We start from the raw sequence: 961 nt of genomic DNA on the forward strand, positions 1-961 counted from the left end.
GAGGGCGGTCAAGGCGGCTTGCAGGGGGGTGAAGGGCGGCACGCGCCTGCTCCCTCCGCCCGTGGGCTGCCTTCAGGCCTTGGGGTGCCTCTCCTGGCCGGGCAGGCGGAGCCCCTGGGGGCTGCAGGAGGTGCTGGCTCAGCCGCTCCTTTAAAGGCGGCTCGGCCGGGCCGGGCTCAGAGCGGCGCGGGAGGTGGAGGCTGGTGCAGGCGGCGGGGAGTGGCGTGTCCCGGGGAGCCCGGCGGCGCGGGGATCGCTAGTTCGTGCCCCTGCAGGGCTGGCTGCCCCGAAATTGGCCAGAATGCCACCCCTTACAATGTGCCGCCCCAGGCACGTGCTTTCTCGTCGGGTGCCTGGAGCCGGCCCTGGGTGGGGGTGGGTTCCTGGGGGAGCAGCTGGGCCCTGACCCCTGTCTCCCGCAGGAGAACGGTAAAGCGGCCTATGTGGAGGCACTGCCAGGGCAGCTGCGCCCCTTTGAGACCCTGCTGTCCCAGAACCGCGCCGGCAAGGCCTTCATCGTCGGAGATCAGGTGAGTGTGTTTGGGGCGGGGGGGCTGTCTCCCCACTCCTGCCCCCCACAGTGGCTGGGGTATCAGTCCATCAGTCTCCTCCTTCCCAGGTGACCAGGGTCTCACTGTCCCTGAAACCGATGGGTCTCATCAGCTGCGTGGGGGCATGGCCATGTGCTGATTCCGCCCTCTCTCCCCAGATCTCTTTTGCAGACTATAACCTGGTGGAGCTGGTGCGGAACCACCTGGTGCTGGCACCCGGCTGCCTGGCCTCCTGCCCTCTGCTGGCCGCTTATGTGGAGCGGGTGAGTGCCCGGCCCCGCCTGCGCACCTACCTGGAGTCGGCCGCCCACCGCGACCGGCCCATCAATGGCAATGGCAAGCAGTGACCCCCCTGGATGGACGGAGGGGGCACTCCCGTGGCACAATAAACAGCTCCCAGACCAGGCCCC

General features: G+C 68.9%; 1 protein-coding gene across 1 annotated transcript; it reads left to right on the plus strand.

The window, feature by feature from the left end:
* Nucleotides 1–395: 395 nt before the first annotated feature.
* LOC112120994 (glutathione S-transferase P 1-like) lies at nucleotides 396–957 on the plus strand (the record flags this gene model as incomplete). The annotated part of the gene is made up of 2 exons (XM_024220129.1): nucleotides 396–530; nucleotides 710–957. Coding segments are annotated over 2 exons (324 nt in total), but the record flags the coding sequence as incomplete, so codon positions are not given.
* Nucleotides 958–961: the final 4 nt, after the last annotated feature.

The sequence above is a fragment of the Terrapene carolina genome, unplaced genomic scaffold (genome assembly GCF_002925995.2).
Source record: "Terrapene carolina triunguis isolate 2854851 unplaced genomic scaffold, T_m_triunguis-2.0 Scaffold9714, whole genome shotgun sequence".
Lineage (NCBI taxonomy): Eukaryota > Metazoa > Chordata > Testudines > Emydidae > Terrapene > Terrapene triunguis.